Source organism: Solenopsis invicta, chromosome 14 (genome assembly GCF_016802725.1).
Source record: "Solenopsis invicta isolate M01_SB chromosome 14, UNIL_Sinv_3.0, whole genome shotgun sequence".
In the NCBI taxonomy this organism is placed as follows: Eukaryota; Metazoa; Arthropoda; class Insecta; order Hymenoptera; family Formicidae; genus Solenopsis; species Solenopsis invicta.
The window spans coordinates 176573-197851 of record NC_052677.1 but is presented as its reverse complement, the minus strand read 5'-3'; the positions used below and the strand labels follow the sequence as shown (position 1 = coordinate 197851).

General features: G+C 31.1%; 1 protein-coding gene across 1 annotated transcript; it reads right to left on the bottom strand.

Annotated features, from left to right (window-relative positions):
* Positions 1-448: 448 nt before the first annotated feature.
* Positions 449-1388, bottom strand: LOC120359525 (putative nuclease HARBI1). The gene is made up of 2 exons (XM_039457273.1): positions 1076-1388; positions 449-964 (listed from the first exon to the last, which is right to left on the bottom strand). Exons 1-2 carry the CDS (start codon positions 1340-1342, stop codon positions 914-916), a joined length of 318 nt encoding a protein of 105 aa, XP_039313207.1. The 5' UTR covers positions 1343-1388; the 3' UTR covers positions 449-913.
* Between the last annotated feature and the right edge of the window lie 19891 nt (positions 1389-21279).

The window sequence follows — 21279 nt, the reverse complement described above, 5'->3', positions numbered from 1 at the left end:
AAATATAAGTGCTAATGTTAAATAACATACAAGAAACGTTAACATTGTCATCCAATAAATATATATATTTTTATTATAATTAATTTCTTAATAGTTTTTTGCTTACTGTATAGATTGCACCTATGTTCGACTTTAATTGTTTGATAAGTAATTTAATTTATTTCTTTATTGTTTATTTAAAATATCTAATCCATAATTCAGGTTTCCATAATTCAAACTTCAGTTTTCACTCGTTCCACGACAGAGATGTAATCAAAAAATAAATTTTATTTATTTTTTATAAATAAAACTTTATTTTGTTGCTGGTACAATATTTTATAGTTTGTTCAATAATTGCGTATTTCTTCTAGCATTTTTATTTTATTTTAATTAGCTTACAATAAACTGTAACTGTACAGAAAAGTAATTATTAATATATTCCTAATATTGTGTAAATAAATTATATACATTTTTTTTACCTTTGAAAATAGTTGTTAATAAGTCTTCTTCTCTCGATTGCATTATCATTATTTCTGTTATCTGCATTTTCAGGGATTCATATTGCCATAATTAAGTATTTCATCCCGAGATGCTGGAAGATTTAAATTAAGATCTTCTGGGTTTTCATCTCGATTTTGCCGAGCAATGTTATGTAAAACTGCAGTAGCTATTATTATAGCCACTACTTTGTCCAATCGCACACGTAGCACTAATGCTAAAATTGGAAATCGTCTTTTCCAAACTCCGAAAAGGCGCTCAATTATATTTTGAGTACGTATATGCGCTTCCCTGAAAAGTCCATCCCTGAATGCCCCTTGTTCAAATGTACCTCGGAATCGACTATTATTAAAAATGGTACTATCGTGTGTCGATCCAGGCCACCGAGCTACTATATCAATTATTTCTAAATTACTATTTGTCACTGCTTGCACATTTAAAGAAAAATATCCCTTTCTATTTCTAAATAGTTCTGCATTCTCAGTACCTACAATATATAAGTAAAACAAGTGTAAGGTCTAATAGTTAGACTTGTAGTTTTACATATGTAAACATATTTTAAATAATCCATAAAGAAATTTTTAATATAACTGCTTACCAAGGACTGAACTCGAACGTGTGTGCAATCTATACAGCCTACAACTCTTGGAAATCGACAGATTTTATAAAATTCTATTTGTTCCATCTTTATTTCATTATTAGTCGTAGGAAATTTTATAAAATGTGACCGAAGTATGGTAATTGCGTTTGTAACATGGTGAATAATTCTATGAGCACTGGTTGTACTTACTCCAGCAAAATCACCTGCAGATATTATAAAAGATCCTGTTGCAAAAAATCTGAGTGTTAAAAGTAATTGCTGCATTGGAGTTATAGGATTATTTCTGTAAAAATATATTAATTAATGGTTTTCTTTGGTACATAATATGTATAACTTTTTATAATTATTAAAAGATAATTATTATAATTATTAATAAATAATAATTATAAGATAAGATAATTAAGGATAATTATAATTATAAAAAAATATACATGCCTAGATAAAAATGTTAATTCTTCTTCTATGTTATTTAACACTAATAAAACGTTGTTTTTATTTAGCCGAAATCTCATTTTAAATTCTATTTCATCTAAATCCTTGAAATAATTCATACGTAATTTAAATTTTTTGTGTCTCCTATTTATATATCTTATTATATTTTCATCATCAGATGATGATAAAATATTATATGTCATAATGACTCCAAAACTAAGAATAAATACAGATGACAATATGCCTAACTTTAAACAATCTCAAATGTCGGCGTTTTGCGTTATCTTCTGCATAAACGCCGATCAAACCAGTTAACCGGCAAAAAATAGGCGTTCAGAGTGAACGCCGTTTAACTCATTTGAACTTTCAGTAAAAGCTTGGTTAAACGCAAAATGTCGTTGATTGGAGTTTAAAGTGGATTAAAATTTTGAACCACGTTAGAGGAAACGGGCATTAATGGCCGGGACGGCCGGGTTAAGGTGCCTACTGATGGACGCGGTAAATGCCGCGCGCGGCAACGCGTCAGTTCAGAAAGAACTAGATCTAGGGGCTTCTGAATCCTCCTGCGTTGCCGCAAATAAAGTTGGATTAGTCCAACTTTACTTGCGGCATCGCAAAAGTGATTTCAAAAGCAAAATTTGAAAGGTTGTAACGATAGCCGAAGTGGATATGGAGATTCCAAAGGTTAGTAGATGTTTATATTTGTGTGTAATATAGAGTTTTATACTAAAATGTTAGTTAAGATAGCAATTAGGAAAGTAATATATATATATATATATATATATATATACATATGATTGTTTATAATTATCAAGATTGGAGATTAAATATACCCAGTCAGAACCCATACAGCACAAAAATTCCAATAACATTGCAGCAACGTTGCAATGTTGCAGATTACAATGCAATATTACAGAGACATTGCAGAAACATATGCAGAAACAACTGGCATCGCATGGCATATGCCAGTAATATTCCGGAAACATTGCAATATCATAATTTTTTAATAAAGTAATGGCAATAAAGAACCAAAGCAGAATATTCGCGTATAATAATATATTAATTTAACTCATCCATAATTATTCATCCGCATTTAGCAAACTAACGTCGGGCGACGTTACTAAATTTTCCGCTGAATCTCTACATTCTCTAACGTTACTGTAGCGAGTAGAGCAGGAACCGGGCAGGTTGATTGATAGGAACTCAGTGAATGACATAAAAGCACTAGTGTATTGTAGACTGTTTCGTTCGTACAAAAGTAGAGATGAGGCGGCGAGAGCCCGTGTGCAGATCACGCGTAGAGAGAAAGAATAGTGATGTAGAGAGGCGAGACGCCAAGCGTCCGTGTCCAGTGCTGCGAGAGTGCACTCGCAGGCGGGAGCGAGTGTCGATAGGTCGATACTCGCGAGGCTTCCTCCGCGATGTTATTGGGTTGTCGGACGCAATGTTTGCGAGATGTCCAACAGTTACAACCGTCCATATATTGACTGTAAGTCGACTCATCCAAGTCAAGCTTTCAAAGTTGACTGCAAATCGACTTTGCATAGACGTCTGCAGACATCCTTCAAATGTTGACTTTAATATGTCTAGAAAAAGGCATGCGGTCCCGTGGTGCTGTATGCATCATAGTATTGTTAAGAAACATAAATATTTATATCAATAGACAAAATAGGTCCATATATGAAGAAGCCTCGATCTACAGCCTAATAAATGAACAATATTTTTTAATTGTCTTTTAATAAAAATTTTTTCATATTTAATTTAATTATTGTATTATATCGATATATATTTTCTAATTACATTCTTATTTTAACAAATAATAAAAAAGTTGTATACTATGTGTCGCTCGTGTATTCATAAACTTAAGTGTGAAAAACAGACCAATGACGAGCAGTAATTTTAGTTGTTAAAAATTAAATTACATATATTTTCTCAATTAACATTCGAAATAAATAACGCGGGACTAGTTTCTGCCTTACTAAAACCTTCTTCAGCCGCTATATACAATATATACTGATGTTGACAAGTTAATTACATATTAATTCTAATAATAAATATTACATAAGTTAACTAAATGTTCTAAATTTCGGAGTCAAAGTTTATACATAAAACCGCATTTCACATCCTGTGTTGTCATCTTGTGTTATTACTGCGTATTTGGTTCCATTATTCGTGGAGATCTTTATTTATTGTATCTAGCTGTCATCATGTAAATGTGTCTATTAAATATAAATGTCTATATCGAATTTGTACAATTTTTCTTAGTGTATATTGTTACTTTTGATTGTTATTCTAATTAAAGACGAGTTACATACTAATTTGAGATTTTGTCGAAATTGACGTACATTTTCCTGGCGAGAGAAAAGACACAGGCGTGCTTGTCGACAGATCGTGATCGACTGAACTTCGAGACTCCGCTAACGATTTTTCGCAAGGTCGTATTGGTGTTGATCATAACATCATTTATTTATCATGTATCTCAAAAGTTTACTGTTTTCGATTCTGTCTAATAAATCAAAATAAGATACATCGAGATACTCAGTATCACTGTTCAAATTAATGCTGTTCTTTTGAGCTTTTATGTGAATCATTTCAGAGATTAATCTTTTGTAATAATTTTGTTCATAATCTAAAATTTCCGGATTGTCCCAATCGAAACTATAATTGTATTCTATTCTATGTTCTGTAATTACTGAGTATCCCGATGCATCCCTATTGATGTTCTTTCTGTGTTCGTTCACTCTCGTTCTTAGTTTCCTTTTGGTTTGGCCTACGTAAGTAGCATCACAATCTTTGCAGTTAATTTTATATATAACATTATTGTTGTCATCTATTGGTACGTCAATTTCGTCAAAATCTCAAATTGGTATGTAACTCGTCTTTAATTAAAATAACAATTAAAAGTAACAATATACACTAAGAAAAATTGTACAAATTCGATATAGACACACTTACATGATAACAGCTAGATACAATAAATAAAGATCTCCACGAATAATGGAACCAAATACGCAATAATAACACAAGATAACAATACAGGATGTGAAATGCGGTTTTATGTATAAACTTTGACTCCGAAATTTAGAACATTTAGTTAACTTATGTAATATTTGAATTAATATGTAATTAACTTGTCAACATCAGTATATGTTGTATATAGCGGCTGAAGAAAGCCTTAGTAAGGCAGAAACTAGTCCCGCTTTATTTATTTCGAATGTTAATTGAAAAAATATATGTAATTTAATTTTTAACAACTAAAATTACTGCTCGTCATTGGCCTGTTTTTCACACTTAAATAAAAAAGTTATTCTAAATGCTATTCTGCATTTGCAAAATTAGTATAAAAAAAAAACTATAATTTTAGATATGTTTATATGTATAAATACTGTGGTTTAATTATACAGATTTCATTTTTTCGATGACGTATATTGACCTGATCTACCAGTTATATACACATATCATCATAAAGTGTTCACATGTCATCATGAGGGATCAATTCGCAGCGATCACGGAGATCAAGCAATGTTCACCAGAGTTGCGACTTGAATGGGTGACCGCTTGGAAATTTCCGAAAAAATATTCCCGAGATTTTTTTTGCGAAAAATGTTTTTTAAAATGTTACACAAATATTATTTTATTCATTGGAATTATGTGATGTAATAATATTTATGTAAATATTTTGGAAAAATAGAATGTTTCAATGCAATATTTCAAAAAGCGGATATCTTAATGTTGCTGCAATCTTCCAGTAATGTTGCAGCAATGTTTCGCAATCAAAATGCAATATTACAATGTTTCAATTAAATCATTCTGCAATGTTCCTGCAATCTCTCTGTGCTGTATGGGAAATAGTTTCTCGAAACGATGTCGTTTCGATGTCAAAAATGCAAGTCAAAAATTTTTGAAATTTTTATTAATTTTGATGGATAATTAATAAAATTAATAATTAATTAATAATTTTAATTTTACTTTTTTATTTTTATTTCATTTTTAATTTTTTAATTTTGCTTTGGCTTTTTATTGCCACTACTTTATTAAAAAATATTGCAATATTTCCGGAATATTACTGGCATATGCCATGCGATGTTGCAGGCATATTGTTAATTTATGTTTTTGCAATGTCTCCGTAATATTGCATTGCAATCTGCAACATTGTAACACTGCTGCAATTTTCTTTTCTTCAATCTTTTTTTTTTATAGTTTATGTAATAATTTTGGTGTACAAAAAAGATAAAACTAGAAAAATCGGTTTGAGAAGAAAGACATCATTAGCTCTATTGCTAATAAAAATTTTTCTCAGATATACTTTTTATACGAATTACAGAACATTTTTCAAGAATATTAAGTAATTAAGTTTTTTCTTTAAATTTCTTATGTATGCATAAATTCTGAAATATTCTAATATTTTATAAAAAAACTAAAAAATTTTCTAAAAACTATAAAATATTACAAAAATTTTGAAAACTTCTGGAAATATCTAAAAAATATCTAAAAATTTTGAAAATTATATTTAAAAGTCTGAGACAAATTTATATAATCCGATGAAAACTTTTCTTAAAATTTTCCTGATTTTCTGTATAACATATTTTTTAGAATAGTTCTCAGATTTTTTAATGTAAATTTTATAATATGTAAAAATATACATATATATGAAAAATTCGGAGAAAAAAATATGGATTTCTCAATATTTCTAAAGTGTTTCAATTTATATAAAAATTCAGAAAAAAATTTCAGATAATTAATAAAATATTATTGTTCAAATCGATGTCGAATGATTCTATAAATCATTACATACAAAAATCATTCTACTTTTCTTTCATGTACTAAATAATAAAAACGAACGATGAAAAAGTAGAAATGTAAGTAGAAATGCAATTAATTAATTTTTTTTTCGCATCATTGCATTGTCGAATCGATCTTTCATTTTCACAGATATGATTTGCTGATTAAATTAATAACAGTCCCGACAATGTAATATTTACAATTGAGATATTTTTTATTACAGTTTGTGTTTTATTATAACTAAAAAAGGTTATGTTATTTTATTTCAACGCGGGAAATGCAATAACGCCGCGTTCATGCGGCTAGCGACATCAGAAATAGAATTTAGTTTTTTCTGAACTGCCACGTTGCCGCGCGCGGCATTTGCCGCGTCTATCAGTAGACACCTAGCAACAGATAGCCACGAAGGGGTGGCTGACAAATGGCTACCAAATTTTTCTTGTGGTGGGGAGGGTCGAACTAAGCGACATAGCAACGAGACGAGCGTCATAGCAACGAGTGTCATTCAGTTAGCAATATGTTCTGAAGACTGCCGCGTCTCCGGGATGACACGTAATGCAAAAGTGAGAAAAAGTGAGAAAGCGAGTGAGAAAGATAGTTCCATTACAAATGTGAAGTATCCTAGCAACCATTGCGTTGATTAGATTTTGTTCAATACCTCGAAATATTGAACAAATAAACGCAATGATTGCTTGCAAATTTCACATTTGTAGCAGCCGAATACACGTCTACTCTTGGTAACATTACAAATATAAATAAAAAAATAATGAATTCGGTATATAAAAATAAACTGCGCGTTCAAAGATATCGGTAAAAAGAGAAATGATTAAGTATAAAGAGATTTTTTCAAAAATTTATCATGACATCGGTCGCATGTACCAATCAGCGCGCGCGGTTGAGCCGGCCGGAGTAGGAACGCTTGCGCGCGGCGCGCGGCACGCACGATAGCGTCGGTAGCGCGTGATCGCGGCAAGCCTACAAAGCAGAGCGCGTGCACGTGCTCGGTCTTACGCGTTGTGTTCGGCGTTTGGACCGGAGTGGCGGTGCGGCGGAGAGACGTAACGTTACAAAGTAAGTACTTTATGGATAAATATAAAAAAAAATTTGCACAAACTTATTATAAGTAATCTTATCATAACTCTAAGATTGTCGCAAAGAGTATACTACAGTCTACATATGTCATGTCTGATAGCATTCAATTTTTATAAAAAATTACATATCTATTATAATTATTTGAATATTTTATAAATATGTAGGATAATATTTCATAGACACTTTTGTGATTTCAGATTGAATAGATCATAAACATTTATTACAGATGTTACATAAAAATATTTATGAAATACATACTATATTTAATAACATTTTCAATATTGCAATAACAATTTTATAATTTTTTCCCTTTTTTTGTATAAAATATTTATAAAATATTTATATGATAAATATAAAAGTAAATATTAATACATATTTATAAATATCATAAATATTGTGTGTTGTCTGGAATAGCATCTTATTAAGCTTCCTAATTTATTTAAAAATTAAATTTATCCATTATTACAGCTGAAATTGATACAATGATAAATTTGAAGCAGAAGAATCAGAAATCATAACTGTAGAAAATAAGAATATAGGTATAAATACGAGTATATACACACATATGTGTACAAAAGCACACAGGCTTGCACGCCCTTCCTCATTAATATTTTTGAACAATTTAAATAAATTATTCCTTTTTAATTTATAATAAATTATTTTTACTGCTGAAATAGATATAAATGACAATATTGAAGCTAATGATATCGAAGTTAATAATATTGACGCTAACGATACTGAAGCTAATGATATAGATGACTCCGAAATATTGAATGCTGACAGCATTTCTTTCATTGAAAATTTTAAAGATGAGCTATTCTCAGATAATGTGCAAATAATTGAAAGAATTCAAAGTAACAAGGAAACAAATACCGATGAAGTAAATGAATTACGCGAATGGGCTCTTGATTGTAATATAAAGCATGCGCACTTAGATAAATTATTATTAATTTTACAAAAAAATTACTTCCACAATTGCTTAAAAGTTCAAAAACTTTTTTCTACACTAACAATAATTACAAAATAAATGCAATCTTTAACGAAAAGGAAGAAGAAATATGACAGTCTATTTTGGATTAGAAAAGGAGGCATACGATTATATGTCAATACTAATCTTCATCAAAATAAAGAATTAAAATTACAATTTAATGTTGATGGATTACCATTGTTCAATTCTGGAAAAATTTTGGCCTACTTTATGTAAAATTTTCTCAGAAATTAATGTTTATAAGCTTTTCGTTGTTGCCATTTTCAATGGTAATTCTAAATCAGCAAGTACACATCATTTTCTGACAGAATTTTTTACAGATTTAAATAATATTTAAATAATTAATAATGATTTTATAATTGATAATAAAGTCTTTACAGTAAAATTACGTAATTTTATATGTGATACGCTTGCTTGGTCTTTTTTGAAAATGACAAAAGGGCATGGAGGTTTCAGTGAATGTGGAAGGTGCACTGTTTATGGTAGACGATGTAAAAACAGAACAATGTATGAATCTACGAGTGAGAAACTGAGAACTGATACATCATTTAGAAATCAAGATGATTCAGAGCATCATTATGGACAAACACCTCTCATATATGTAGAACCGAAAATTAATTTAATATCTCAATTTGTCCTAGATTCAATGTATTTCTGTAGTGGGGTGATGAAGAAATTGATTGAATATTGGACTATAATTTCTGGTAAAGCACGCGTAAGTCGTATCAACGAAGTAGAATTGTCACGTAGAATGTTGAGTTTAAAAAACAAAGTACCTTTTAAATTTCAAAGAAGACCGAGAAGTACGAATGATGTGAAAATGTGGAAAGCAACAGAATTTCGTTTTCTCTTATTATATTGTGGACCTATAGTATTAAAAAATATCTGAAATAAAAATTACTATAACCACTTTTTATTATTACATACAGCTTTTTGGATATTATCTAGTGAACATTTTGCAACATACCATAATATTTCCAAAATATATTTGTTAAAATTCTTTGAAGCGCTTCCAGAGTTATATGGTCCAAAATCTCAAATTCTAAATATGCATATAACTTTATTCATGTTACAGATGATACAAAAAATTTAAATTGTAATTTAAGTTATATTAATTGTTATCCTTTTGAAAGTTACTTAGGATTACTTAAACGATATATTCGTAAAGCTGATAAACCTTTAGAACAAGTATGTCAAAGATTGAGTGAAAGAAAAAAATGCAATAAACCTTCCATTTTTCATTTCCTTGAAATTTTAAATTACAAAAAATTGAATAACAGTAACTAAACGTTTATATTGAAATTAAAAATAAATGGATCTTTTGTTATTAATAATAAATATCTTAATGATATTATATTATTACAAGATGGTCTAATTTTTAAAATTAAACAAATTATTTGGAAGGAAAAAAATTTAAGGAAATAAAAATGAAAAGTTTTGAAGTTAAAAAATCAAAATATATTTATAAATATCCAATAAACTCTTGCGACTTAAAAATGTTTGATATACTTGAATTTTCGTCAAATGTTAAAATTTATTCTATAAACTTAATTAAAGTAAAATGCGTTTCATTATGTTTAAATTTAGAAGAATTTAAGCCAAAGAGAACATTTATATTATCTTTATTACATTAAAAAAATATTTCAAACTATTACTGATTAATAATTTATTTATTCGTTTTTACATTTATTTTATTTTATTTTCTTTATTTATATTTAATTTTTCATAAAAAGTATTTATTGAATAATCCCAAATAAAAATATCTGGATATATATATATATATATATATATATATATATATCAGGAGCATCCTATGAGGACACTTTCAAGGGGGGCCAAGGCATACTGTTGGGACATTTCGATACTTTGGGAACTGGTTGCGATGGGAACTCAAAAAAATTTGAGTTTTATCGCATACATTGGGGACTTATATATTTCTATATTTAACGCATACTTTGAGGCAAAAATTTTATATGATTCGGACTGTAAAATGGCGCCACCTAGAAGCATGTTCTCAAACAATACATTGACTACATTGACTACACAACAATCATATAATGCATATTTTACGAGTACATGTATTCTTTTTAAGAGGAACGTGAAAACATATTAAAAAATTAATAGTAAGTAATTATTGTATTGTTAGTCAATTCTAGTATCATTACGTCAGTATTAGATAAATAGTAATAAAATAACTAATAATCTTAATATGTAATTAAAAATTTTATTTCCAAGGCAATAAAAAAGCATGCAAGTTTATATTTATGTATTATAAAATATTTTAATGAAAACATTGATGGAAAACTGTCTCCAAATTACAATAGATATAATATCCTGATAAAAACGTTATCAAACTAACATCTACCCTGATAATTTTAAAACAAACATTAAGTTCAGACATAAGAGTTTTATAACAACGTTTTTCGAGTTGTACATAACTCAAATAATATTTATTTCAAGAACCCACGTTTAAAAAATTCTAACTGCTTAAAACATATCTAGAAAGATTTAGATGAAACCTTTTTACTGAAACACGGAATATATGTCTTTAAAATTCCAGAACACATGGTTAATTTGATAACGTTCTCGAGTGCATACATAGTTTGTACAATTTAAAGACTGTCCCCAAACAATGCTTTTGGTGAAAGGATTTAAAAGTGTAATGATATATTAAGCTATATTTTATTGGCTGAGAAAATGAAAACATACGATATCCAATAATTTCTAACATGAAGATCAATGACGGTTTTAACAAATTAATCAGATAAATTGTATGAATACATAGTAGTACCTATACGTCAGTAAACAAAAATTTAACAAAATATTGCCACGTCGGCCCGTGCCTGTTAGGACAGAAACCAATCGGATACTCGTGGAGAGGATATAGTGATCAACCTTGAGCACACTCCTTGTTAAGCGCGGAAATGTTGATGTATACAAGTCGCGTTTGTTACGCGATCGTCGCTTGTTACATACAGGGTGTTCGCTAAAAAGAGTTTCCCCTCTCTTAGGATGACATACAAAATAAGCAGAAATATCCTTTATCATATTACAATGTTCTCAAAATATAGCGACGTTTGTAATTAAAATCAACGACCTAACCCGGTTTCCCGCCAATTGTATACGCGCTGCTAGAGATGACCGTCCGCTGTTTGCGGTACGGGGGGAATTGTTTGTTATGTGCGACAATAGAAATTCGAGCGGTGTCTGGCCATTGGAAAAACAGTTTCCACGCAAATATAGATGCTTGGAATGGGAAGGGGTGAACGTATCTCATAGCGTATTAGCTTTCATCGGAAAAGTGCCTGGAATCGATTATATATGTCTAAAGCATTTAATGAAGACATTTGCTTGGGTCAACGCATACTTCGGGGACATTTCAATACTTTGGGGACATGTCTCAAAGAAATTTTTGATTAACTGCATTGGTCCTTCTTTCCTCCATAGAAAGAAAGCAATTTCTGTAATGATCGAAATGATTTCAATGTATATGGCGAATGAAACTAAATCTTTGTCACTGATTAATGATATTAATATAAATATTTATTTTTTTCGTACAAGGAGCCACGGTTAAAAAACTCCAACTGTATGAAATATATCTAGAAGGATTTAGATAAAACCTTTTTACTGACACACGGAACATATGCCTTTAAAATTCCAGAACAGACGGTTAATTTGAGAACGTTCTCGAGTGCATTTAATGAAAAGATTTAAATGTGTAATGATATACTAAGCTATATTTTATTGGCTGAGAAATAGAATCATACGACTTCGAATTATTTCTAAAACGAAAATCAATGATGGGTTTAACAGTTTAATCAGATGATCAAACGGAATGAATACATTGTGCTACCTATACGTCAGTCAACAAGAACTTAACATTAAAATATTTCCACGTCGGCTAGTATCTGGTAGAACAATGTCCAAACGGACATTCGTAGAGAGGATTGGGTGGTCAACCTTGAGCACCCTCCTTGTTAAGCGCGGGAATGTTGATGTTTACAAGTTGCTTTGTTACGCGATCGTCGCTTGTTGTATACAGGTTGTTCACTATAAAGATTTCCACCTCTCTCCGGATGACATACAAAATAAGCAGAAATATCCTTTATCATATTGCAATATTTGCAAAATTTAGCGCCGTTTGTAATTATAATCGATTTAACCTTGCTTTACACTAATTGTATACGCGATTCTGGAACGGGGGGGAATTGTTTATTATATGCGACAATAAACATTCGAACGGTGTCGGACCGTTTGAAAAAAACTTGCCTGGTAACTATGATCTCTAGGATGTGAAGGGGATGACCATATCTCATCGTGTTGTAGCTTTTACCGACAAACTGACTGCAATCGACTTTATATGTCCAGAGCATATGATGATACATTTGTTTGTGCTAACGCATACTTCTGTAGCGTTTCAATAATTTGGGGACTTGTCTAACAAAATTTATGATTAATCGCATGCATTGGGACCTTTTTTTTGTCTCCAAAGTAAACGAACAATCTCCGTAATGATCAATATGATTTCAACGTTTATGCCGGGTAGATATAAATGTTTGTTTGTCAGTGATTTAAGTCATAAAAGTTAATTTATTTCGTACACGAATCCTCGGTATAAAAATTATAACTGTATAAAATATGCCTAAATATATTAATATAAATCGATTTTACTGACACAGAGAACATATGTCTTTAAATTTTAAGAAAAATGTTTAATTTATGAATTTTCATGTGTTCATATATAGTTAATGTAATTTGAAGACAGTCTCTAGTCATTGCCTTTAGTGTAAAGGTATAAGATGCAACGATATATTATGTTAATAAAATAATATTTAAATATAAAAAATTATTAAGAAATTTTATGAACGTCAAATAATAAATTATCTATAATTTTTTTAACTTAAACTGAAATCATATGTTCTACTAAAAAAATTGGTATTTAAACTGTATGAAATAAAAGGGTAGATAATAAAATGTTTCAAATATTTTGTGATATAATATATATTTTAATAATGTTGAGTGATAAAATGTTTAATATAAGGACATTTACGTTTGATACATTGATTGTATAATTTTAAGAAAATATGCAATGCCTAATATTGTTAAACAATTTTTTAGATATGCAATATTTCTATTTTTTTAAATCGTTACTGTATAAGTTTTTAATTGTATATTATGGATGAATCATAGCACTAATTAGAAGTGAATAATTTCACTTTAACAATTGTAAGTTATATTTTATGTCTTCAAAGTAAATCCTTATCATAATACTTTCATATTGTTACATCCAGCCTTAAGGAAAGGAAGGCAGGGAAGGATGCAACAAAAACTCTTTTATTCTCGTGACCGCACTAGTGGGATGTGCGGCACGAGCCGAACGCACTTTTGATGATTCCGAAATTATGCGTCAACGTGTAATGACACGCTTTAACGCCTTTTCAGAATCGTGCGATCGTTGGTCCTAATTTGAGTCAGAGAATTCAATCTCTATAACTCGGGATCGGACCGAGTGTAATCTTTTCGAGTCGGGAGGTTAGTGTGTGAGTACGAGATGGATTGATGAAATAAAAATTTTACATTGGAGCTTCTTTTTAACTAAAATTTAACATATATTCTGATACTTGAAATTTACATACATAAAGATTTCAAAAGAATTAGCAAATGAATACATTATCGGTTATTGTTATTTAATAGGAAAAAAAAAGGAAAACAGTATAACAAGGTGATCATTATCAACTAAAACAGGAGTACGTAATCAGTCAGCTCATTTGAAATATAAAACGATTAGGTAATGATTATTCAGAAGTTTAAAATTTAAATACATTGTTTAATGAAGTTAACATTATTTTTGAGGGTTGAAAACATTAAGAATTATAAGATAGAACATGATTAATTATCAAGAGTTACAAATAATTAAGAATTAATGTTAATGTCTATTATCTATTTTAATTGAAGAAGCTAAACGGTGCATTTTAAATAATTGATCTAGAAACTATATATATATATATATATATATATATATATATATATATTGAATTAACATAGGTATTACAAATGATTATTTTTTGAAAACTTAAGCTATATGCATTATTATGTACACAGGAGGAGATGGAATTAATTGATTTTGGTTACGGGAATTGTAATTATGTGTTGAGATTCATATTTTAACTATTAAATCAAATCAAAACCTAAGATTTAAGAATGGAAGTAGAACATTTACATTTACATAGAGATTTAAGAAATATTTAGAGGAAAAGTCGAGAATTGTCTAAAATGAGAATTGCTGTATTAATCCGAAATAGAATAATAATATTGGGAACAAGGAGCTGGGACATGAACGGCTGTGATTGCTCATTAGCGATTGATTCCTGGCGAGTTGAATGGAAAATTTGAAGTAAAACCGAAAAAGAGAAAAAAGAAAAAACTTACTTATGGTAGCAGAGAGATGACGCGTTTTCTGATTTTTGGAGATTGTTGATGGAGAACGATCTTGAAACTAGACAGTCTGCGTCTCACGCACAGATTCTAAGTTCAAAACGATTTTAAAAATAACGCGCACAGCTTCGATACTTGCAACGCGTGGATGTGAGTGCGAACTTGAACTTGAATTTTTGAATCAATGAATCTCGAGGCGTTCGAAGCTGCGTATTTTATAGGGCTTAGGAAAAGGGCATGAGATTAGTTTGGTGGGTGAGATGAGGATTTGATTGGGTGAAGCTTTTTGAGCTTTTTCCCTTTCCTTGGAGATTCCTTGTTGTCGAAATTTTGAGCTTATTCGTTGGGTAGTTCACCAACGCTCACTACCAATCATATTCTCGGATGATCTCTCGTTGGCTAATTTTCCATCTTTTCCCGATTTTTCTTAACTCTAAGAGGGGCGAGCAGTTGCATCACCCAATCGCTTAAGGGATTCGTTATCTTACGGTTCCTCTTCTTGGAACGTTCGGTCCCGATTTTTTATATCGCTGCGTCCGTTTATTTGGGACTCGCTTTCCATATGAATCATCTTTCCGTTCGTGATGAAACATAGGTTCAAACAAACAAAGCCGGGTTGTAAATTTTGATTTTATAGTTTTATAGTTTCCGTCCGGCGTCGTGACTCAATCTTATCTCTGATTGTTGCCAGACTTTAATAGCGTTTAGATTTTTTCTCTTTCGAGTCCAGGCTTTGTTCGTTCATATGAATTATTAAATAAGCATCGTTGCTTATAATTTTGCAGTCGCACGATTTCTTCTTTTTTTGCTTCTATTTATTGCTCCGGATGTAATATGTGGCCATTATATATATATTCCGAGAACAATGTTTGATTTTTTTCTTATAATAGCCGGGTGATAGTGTTATTTATAAAAGAGAAATCGTGGAGTTCCGGGTATAAGTATTGTAAATTTTACAGACAATCCCTTAGCTTGTTTAGCATAATTTATATAATGGATGCGAAAAGGGAAATCGTGAAATCCTCTGGATGTAACAATATTTTAAATTTTAATTTATAGTTATACTTTAAGTTCATATTCTACATAAAAAAATTATTATTTTGTTTTATTATTTTTAAAGATTTTTAATATTAAGACATTTTTTACATTAAAAAAAAATTTCAGAATTAAAGTCGACGAAATTCGCCAATAATAGCCTAGAGCAGCACGTATTTCTTGAAGACTAAATATTTTATTATATTAATCTTATAAAAACATGATTTGCTTAGATAATAAAAGCAAAAGAAATCTATAGTTCGCGCTCATACATTTTGGTTTTTTTCTATAGAAAATTTGCTAAAAGTTCTTTTAAAACAAAAATAAAATTTGCACAATTTTTTTTTTAAATGACGTAGTTAATGTAGTCATAGTGAGTATATTATTGATAATAGTAAATAATTTTATATATGTGCTTGTTGCTTCCTAAAATTGTTTAGTGAATGTATAAATCAAATTATATGTGCAACATGTTGTCCTCAAATTGTATGTTTGACATATCAAATGGAAGTCCCTGCTAAAAATTCCATTAGAAGCGGATAGATTCTATAATAACAGGGAAAGAATTGTGCAGTAAAATAATCAAAAAATGGATAAAATGTTGAAATAACGTTTATTACGGAATCTATCCATTTCTAATGGAATTTTTACCAAGGATGTCCTCGAATTATACACTCGACATATTTCATGGGAATATAATGTTCTCAAATTAAACATTCTATCTCTATACTTTTATAATGTACTTTGTCCCCAGAGTTAACATTATATAATGTTTTTGTAAAACATAAATATATAACTCGTACTTTGAGGACAAAATGTATTTTAAAAGTATAGAAATAGAATGTTTAATTTGAGCACATTGTATATCCATAAGACATGTAGAAAGTATAATTCGAGGACATTTCCGTCAGGTATGTTCAATGCATAATGTGAGGACAATTTATATGTTGAATGCATAATTTGAGGATAGTCTCCAACTAATGCTTTCAATCCAAAAAGATTCAAAGTATGCATTGATTGTAAGATTTCTAATATTTTTTTTGTCTATTGTTCTAGGGTAAGTGCACCTATTATCGTGGCGTTTTCTGAAAATCCAACTTTAATGCATCTTAAAAAAAATAAATAAATGAAAAGTTTCAACTTTTTTTTCTTAACGTTTATAAAAGAACTAAAAGAATATATAAATCCATCTATTATTAACAAAATGCAATTGTATTAATATTAAAATTAATAAAAACGGAATGCGCTTGTCACCGTGGTCATATACAAATTATCGTGTACCCGTTTCCACAGATTTACCAATTACCGTGTCCGAAATACCGTTGATGAAAAAAATGTATTTCGTAATGCTGATTAGTTCTCATGCTGTGCTTACTTCATGAGGTACTGTCATCGTGGAGATCGCGTTTTTACAGTTATCAAGAATTATGTGTATATCAAGTAAATGTGTAATTTATAATATCAAAAGCTGTGTATCACGCGCGTAGCGTAAAAAAATGATGGAATGATAGTGAACTAAATACTTATGTGTCAAGTTATTTGCACTTTTACTGAAACGTGAATACCGCGGTAATATGAGTACCAACAACATGCGCATTGCACCTAATTTCGTGAGTAAATTTGATTTACTTATTAAATGTATTCATATTTCTATCTTTATTTGATTTTAATTTATTTTACTTTCGATTAGGTTAAATGTGAAATAATTTTTTTCTATAGGTACTCTTTTTTTTAACGAGCTATCATCTATTTTCCAAAAACCACGGTAGTAAGGCAGGCCACGATAATAGGTGCACTTACCCTATAAATGAAATCTTCAATTGCATATTGTTTGTGAAATAGTAAGGCACCGATCAGCTGAATAAGAATAGGATGTCCCAAACTATGCTCTTGATATATATACAGGGTGTCCCAGAAAGCTCGCATCCCATTTTAAGAGCGGATTCTTTAGAAAATTCTAAGAAGAAAATCCTAATACAAAAATGTTGAGGGTATAATGGTTTTTAAATTATTCCCGATTAAAATTTACGAATCACTGAGCTGACATTTCGCGCGCTCAGGCATGGTGACATGACAAAGGTACTACAAGGGTACCTCTTGACATTGAGGTTGTCATATAAATACGCAATGATATTTATATTAAGAAATTACTACTATAGGAAACATATTTGTACATTACATATGCACAATTAATATTTTCAACAAAATATCAATTTAATAACAAGATGTTACGATAGCCGTCGTAACGTACGAAAAGTTGAATAACTTTGTCTTATAAATTAATCGGCGGTCTTGTACAATTTTTGAAATATACATGTATTTAGAGAAAGAAAAAACAATTTTTCTTAATTATTTTAGAAAGTATTCATTTTACAAAGAAAAGGGTTAAACAAGAAATTAAGCTCGTGATAAGCTCTACAAGAAAGGTCATATACATATTTTACCTAATTTCAACACTTAAGTTGTTATAGTAGAAAAACTGTTTTAAAATAAGTATATACACACTTGTAGTAAATGGCCACACAAAGCAAGGTCCACCCTACACTTCCATGCCTGGGGAGCAACAAGCAAGGCCCCCTACACTCCGCCGCGGAGCGAACAAGCACGTGCGCGCGCGCGCACACACGCACACAATGACGGACCTTTTACCTTAAAGTCATCTTCAGTGTCTCTTATTGTTACAAATTTAAATTAATGACGAATTACTATTATATTATCCCTAATATAAGCCGCTAAATAATTTTGACTGAATAAATTCACTTCAAAGTCATAATAAATAAGAAATTGGATAATTGAAAACGTGTTATAAAAAGTGAAGAATGCTAGCAACATATCCAATCAAATGTATTAAAAGGCAACGAGCGTCGCATTCAATAAAATTAATATTACAATAAATTATGAACAAAACAATAATCAGTAATCAAATTAATTTTCAAATGACATCAACACTTGCTTAGTTATAGTTACTTATTATGTCCAGGCTTGAGAAGAAATAATATGTGAAGAGAGAAGGGAGGGATGTAACAACTTTAGAACGAGCAGCTGTGGCACGAACGGAGCGCGTCGACAACCCGAGATATATGGGTCAGTGGCCCACAGATGCGGGCCCAACAACGAATGTCCCTCGGTCCTGTTTTGAGACAAGAAATTTAATTGTTTTACCTCGGGATCGGACCTAGTGCTTAGCTTATTAGAGCGGGAGATGGTAAATTAGCTCGCGAAATCAATTAAATTCTCTTATATTTAAATCATTGGTTTATTAAAAAAATGTATATTAAGAATAATAATATTCTACAGTAGTTTGTTACAAGTTGCTTGTTTAGGATCGTCGAGCAAGAGATTATAATAAATATTTATCTATGTTAATGTAAAACATTGGGAACGGAAGCCTTAATACTAATTAATTAATTAATTAATAAGGTAAGTTCAATAACTTTGACAATGATTGGTAATTGATAATTATATTTATACCTATTTACATATGTATTTCTATTATAATTTGGGTAACTTAAGATGAAAATGTAAGAACATAATAGATTATTACAGATGAAAATTAGTAATTAATTAATAATAAGAAAGGTTTAGAGAAGTTCGCAAAAACTTGTGATAAAACACTGAGAATTAATAATTATGCTCATATATTTATCTTTATATATTTTCATTTGTTATATTTTGTAATTTTTGATCCTTAATTATAGTTGTATGACAAATAATGTTTAGGTATGTGTGTATGTGTTCGTATCTACTGGGGGAATTCGTATTCACCTGCAAGATCAAGAATTTGGAATTCAGGGGGAGACGGTGGAAGAAAAGTAGGGGTATCGGGGAAAATCCTGTACGTGACAGCACTGGAGGATGAGTCGGGGAGTCAGGATGGTGCTCAGGGAAGGACGAGGATCGTTCGACCGGTGAGTAAGAGGGTTCAAGAAAGAAATCGAGGGGGGATTGAGTGGGTGGTTCAAGGGAGTCTGAGGAGTGCTCGGAGGGATAAGGGCATTTACTCAGAGGGGGGAACGGGAGAATGAGAGGGTTGGTTAATAGAAAAATCAAGGGGATAGTGAGAGCGTGATTCGGGGGGAAGATTTACTAAAGTGTTAGAGCTTCCGGGTAGGGGAGCAGGATGTGGAATGTCAGCAGTTAATATGGCATCGTTAAATTCCGCGGCGAGGATTTCGCATCTTTCCGCGAAGAACTTGTGCAAGGCTTCGAATTTTCGGATGCGACGGTTGCGGCGATTCTGCCAATGAGCCACGGCTGCTCGCGATTTCCACTTGTGAGTGGGTCGTTGGGGAACTTTATCCACTAGAATTAATGTTAACAATAAGAACCTATTTCTCTCTGCAGTTTGGAAATCGTTATAAATAAATAACACAAAAGAAAAAAATAATTAAAACAAAAATATCTTCCTAAAAGGAGGAATGCAATGAGGAAATGAATGGAAAACCGAGTAAGTTAAATCTTGTTGGAACAAGTTCAAATGAATTCTTGAGAGTGAATTAGAAAAAAAAGTGAAATTGAATCTAATCGATAAACTCTATTAAATTCTCAAATGAAGTGAAGAATAAGAATTTTGAATCTATTCGAGACTTGCTCGATAAATTTTGCAAAAGTAGAGTAGAAAGAAGAATAGAATAGAGGGAGAGAAAAAAGAGAGAGAAGGGGGGGAAGGAGGAATATCAAAATAAGAATAGCAGTAACTTTTATAGAGATGAATATGTAAAACAACCTTACTCGAGAGAGAAAAAGGTAGATATTCAGGCAGGAAACGGAGGAAGAAAATTAAATGTGAACTTACTATTTGATAGTAGTGGTGTATTGTAGTATTCGTGCTGTGTGAAACGCTCGGAGCCGCAGGTCTGCAATCTGGCCTGTGCACAGCGGAAGCGGGTAGCTCGGTCGAATACAGCTGAGGGGCGCAATGCACAATTTGTGAGACGCGTCTTAGAGAATCGTCTAACACTTGTAGGGATTTTTAGAGTGCGGACAAGCTTAGAGACCGCGGATTCGAGAGTCACCGGACTTGGACATACAAGATGTCGGACTGTGTACCGGATTGTATTAGAATAAAAACTGCGCGCTCCGCTAGGAAATCTCCTTATTTATACCCCTTTTCATCGCTTTCCCTTGTTCTAAGGAGGATTGTGTGCACCAATTTTTATTACCTACGCCTACGCGTGAGGCGTAGGCGTTTAATTTTACGACTTTTTTTGTCTTTAACCCTTTGCTCATTGAACACGTGTCCAACGATTATGCTCTCTGCATGACGAGTCTCGTCATGTCATTTCCATATTTTCCGGTAATTATTGAGTGATTTACTACTGAGTTTTCAGGAACTAACGGAGCTGCGTTCCCACGTCTTTCAGCTTCTGGACTTTTATGTCTGCTGACGGAACTTTGTTCTTTCTGGTGTCGAGCAACGGTGTTATCTTAGGCGCCC

What these genes read in the sequence shown, in the direction of transcription:
- LOC120359525 (XM_039457273.1), bottom strand. Translation starts at nt 1,342, where the DNA reads ATGCAGCAATTACTTTTAACACTCAGATTTTTTGCAACAGGATCTTTT. An exon ending in ACGTTCGAGTTCAGTCCTTG is followed by an intron (nt 965 to 1,075) that starts GTAAGCAGTTAT and finishes TATATATTGTAG; the next exon opens with GTACTGAGAATGCAGAACTA.